The 2,976-nt window shown below is 50.6% G+C and overlaps 1 protein-coding gene across 1 annotated transcript; it reads right to left on the bottom strand.

Moving 5' to 3' along the window:
* Window positions 1-1,479: 1,479 nt before the first annotated feature.
* LOC125585954 lies at window positions 1,480-2,550 on the bottom strand. The gene has a single exon (XM_048755692.1). The coding sequence runs from the start codon at window positions 2,548-2,550 to the stop codon at window positions 1,480-1,482; it is 1,071 nt and encodes a 356-aa protein (XP_048611649.1).
* Between the last annotated feature and the right edge of the window lie 426 nt (window positions 2,551-2,976).

The following is a 2,976-nucleotide window of genomic DNA, read 5'->3' as shown; positions in this document are numbered from 1 at the left end:
CTAGCCTAACACTTCTCGGTAGGCACTTTGCCGTTAGATACGTAAGCGATGAACTCCTCTCGCCAATCGCTGAGCTGACTTTCCGTTGCGCAAGGTTCTGCTTCATCGGTATGCATTGCATCGGTGACGGACGCTGTGATGGTCAACTGCTCGGTTATTTGGCTGATGCTTGGTTTCTCAATCTTGTGTATTGGGATCGTTCTCTTTACTTGGTCGTGCAGTTTGCTTCCAAGAGCTGCGAGGGCGTCCGCGCATATGTTTTATCCGCGAGGAACCTTCGTGATTACAAAGAACTCGAAATCCTGTGTGAGATTCTTGACGAGCTTTAAGTAAGCATCCATCCTATCATTCCTGACGTCGTAATCGCCAAGATATTGGCTTACCACGAGTTGGGAGTCGCAATATGGCTGATTCGCTTAGCTTTGACTGCTTTAGCGAGACGGAGCCCCGCAATGAGAGACTCGTATTCGGCTTTGTTGTTTGATGCTGCGAAGCCAAAGCTGAACGATTGTCGAATTAGCTCGCCCGTGGGAGACTGCAGTTGGACACCTGCCGCCAAACCTTTGTTCGCAGACGAACCATCTACGTGCAATATCCAGTTCTTGCTTGGGAGGATTAGGTCTTGTTCGAGTTCTGGTGTTAACTCGATCAGAAAGTCAGCGAGAACCTGCGACTTAGCTGCAGTGCGGTTCTTGTATACAATGTCGTGCTTGCTGAGTTCCATAGCCCACTTGGTCAATCTTCCTGACTGGTTTGTGTTTTGCATCACCGTTCTGAGGGGCTGGTTGGAGAGTATTTCTATCGTATGTGATTGAAAGTAGGGCCTGAGTTTTCTCGCCGAGGTAACGACGGCGAGAGCCATCTTCTCCAAGGTTGGGTACCGCATTTCTGGTTCGGTCATGCGTTTGCTGATGTAGAAAATGGGCTTCTGCTCTCCTAGATCTTCACGGATGAGAACGCTACTGCCTACCGAGGAAGTGACGGCGATATACAAGGACAGGGTATCACCGGACTCTGGCTCTGACAGAACCGGAGGCGTCGTGAGATAGTGCTTCAATTGATTGAACGCTTCTTCGCATTTTTGTCCCAGATGAATCTTTTATTTCCGCGTAAGAGTTCATAGAAAGGGAGGCACTTATCAGTTGATCGCGAGATGAATCTGTTGAGGGCCGCGATTCTCCCTGTCAAGCGTTGGACTTCTCGGCTGTTCCTTGGGCTTGGGAGGTCGAGGATTGCCGTTATTTGCTTGGGGTTCGCTTCGATGCCTCGTTGGGTAACAATGTAGCCTAGGAATTCGCCTGAGGTGACTCCGAAGGTGCACTTCGCCGGGTACAGTTTCATACCAAACTCGTTCAACGTTCTGAAGCAGTCTCTCAAATGGTCGAGGTGGTTTTCGGTGTGGAGTGACTTGACCAGCATGTCGTCGATGTAAACCTCCATAGTGTCGCCGAGTTTGCCTGCGAACATTCGGTTAACCAATCATTGGTAGGTCGCACCTGCGTTCTTCAAGCCGAAGGGCATGACTTTATAGCAATAAGTCCCCCTGTCCGTTATGAAGGCCGTCTTCTCGCGGTCGTCCGGATGCATTAGGATTTGACTGTACCCTAAGAAGGCATCCATGAAGGTTAATAGTTCGTTACCGGCTGTCGACTCTACCAAACGATCGTTTAGATCAGTGAAGTCGACACAGATGCGCCACATCCCGTTTTTCTTCTTTACTACCACCGGATTGGCCAACCATTCTGGATACCGGACCTCGGCAATGAAGCCTGCCTCGAGAAGTCTGTCGACTTCTTCATTCACAGCTTTAGACCGGTCAGGTCCGAGCTTTTGTCTTTTCTGCCGAATAGGTTTGAACGTAGGGTCGACGTTCAACTCGGGGGACGCTACGATGGGGTCTATCCCCTTCATATCTGAAGTTTTCCATGCGAAAGTCGAAGCGTTTGCTCTGAGGAAGGAGATGACCTGTGATTGCATCTCGTCGGAGAGGAAGGCTCCAACGCGTATGACTTTCGTCGGATCGGCTTCATCGATGTGGACCTCCCGGACTTCTTCCTTCTGGGGATAGATCTTATGAATTGGTTTGGCGACTGAGTTGACGAGAGGAACCGACTGTTGTAATTTGACTGCAGCGATAAGCAGCTCCCTCGCAGCTCGTTGGTCTCCACGGATCGTCTGTGTTGTTCCGTCTTTCCCGGGAAACTTTACACACTGGTGATAAGTAGAGGGAATGGCCTTCATGAAGTGTAACCAAGGGGTGCCGAGGATAGCGTTGTAAGGCGCCTTAGCCCGGATAACAGAGAACTTAACGGTCTGGGTTACGTCCCATGCGTAAACCGGGAGACGTATTGTCCCGATCATCCGTTCCGAGGAACCGTTGAACCCCGTGAGAGTGCGTGAAGAGGGCTTCATATCGCGTAGGTCGATCCCCATCTTGTCAAGCGTATCTCGAAAGATAAGATCGACTGAGCTGCCGGTGTCGACGAGAACTTTCGTGACCTTGCATTCGCCAATTCCAATATCAATGAGGAGTGAATCATTATGCGGCATGCTGATGCCGCGAGTATCCACTGCTGAGAAGGAGATCTGATGGTCAGCATCGACTTGTGTAGGCCACTTCTGAGCGGTGACGGCTTGTCATCTGTAATCTTTTACTGCTCTTACCGAGTCCCCCCAGGAGGTAAGCCACCCATTATCACGTTGAGGTGCAGGGTGCCCGTAGCCTTCATCAAATCAAGTTGCGCCTGTCCCTTCGCTTCGAGGCACGGTCGTAATCACGTTTTTTGTACTGACTAAGCTTCACGCGTAGGTCTTCAGCTTTAGAATTGATATGCTCGCGTAAGTCTGTAGGTTGAGGTTGGAGGTTTGGAGCAACTACGGTGTGGGCAGTCTTTCTCGCTTTGGACTCATTGAGGGTTGACCTGAGATCCGTTTCGCTTACTGAAACCTTCGCGGCCTTCCGCTTTAGCAAGGCGC

Source organism: Brassica napus, chromosome C4 (genome assembly GCF_020379485.1).
Source record: "Brassica napus cultivar Da-Ae chromosome C4, Da-Ae, whole genome shotgun sequence".
Classification (NCBI taxonomy): Eukaryota; Viridiplantae; Streptophyta; class Magnoliopsida; order Brassicales; family Brassicaceae; genus Brassica; species Brassica napus.
The sequence above is the reverse complement of the archived record's forward strand: the minus strand, read 5'-3'. Positions and strand labels throughout refer to the sequence as shown.

Bases quoted from the DNA above. Each gene is read 5' to 3' on its own strand.
- LOC125585954 (XM_048755692.1), bottom strand. From the start codon at position 2,550: ATGCCGCATAATGATTCACTCCTCATTGATATTGGAATTGGCGAATGC.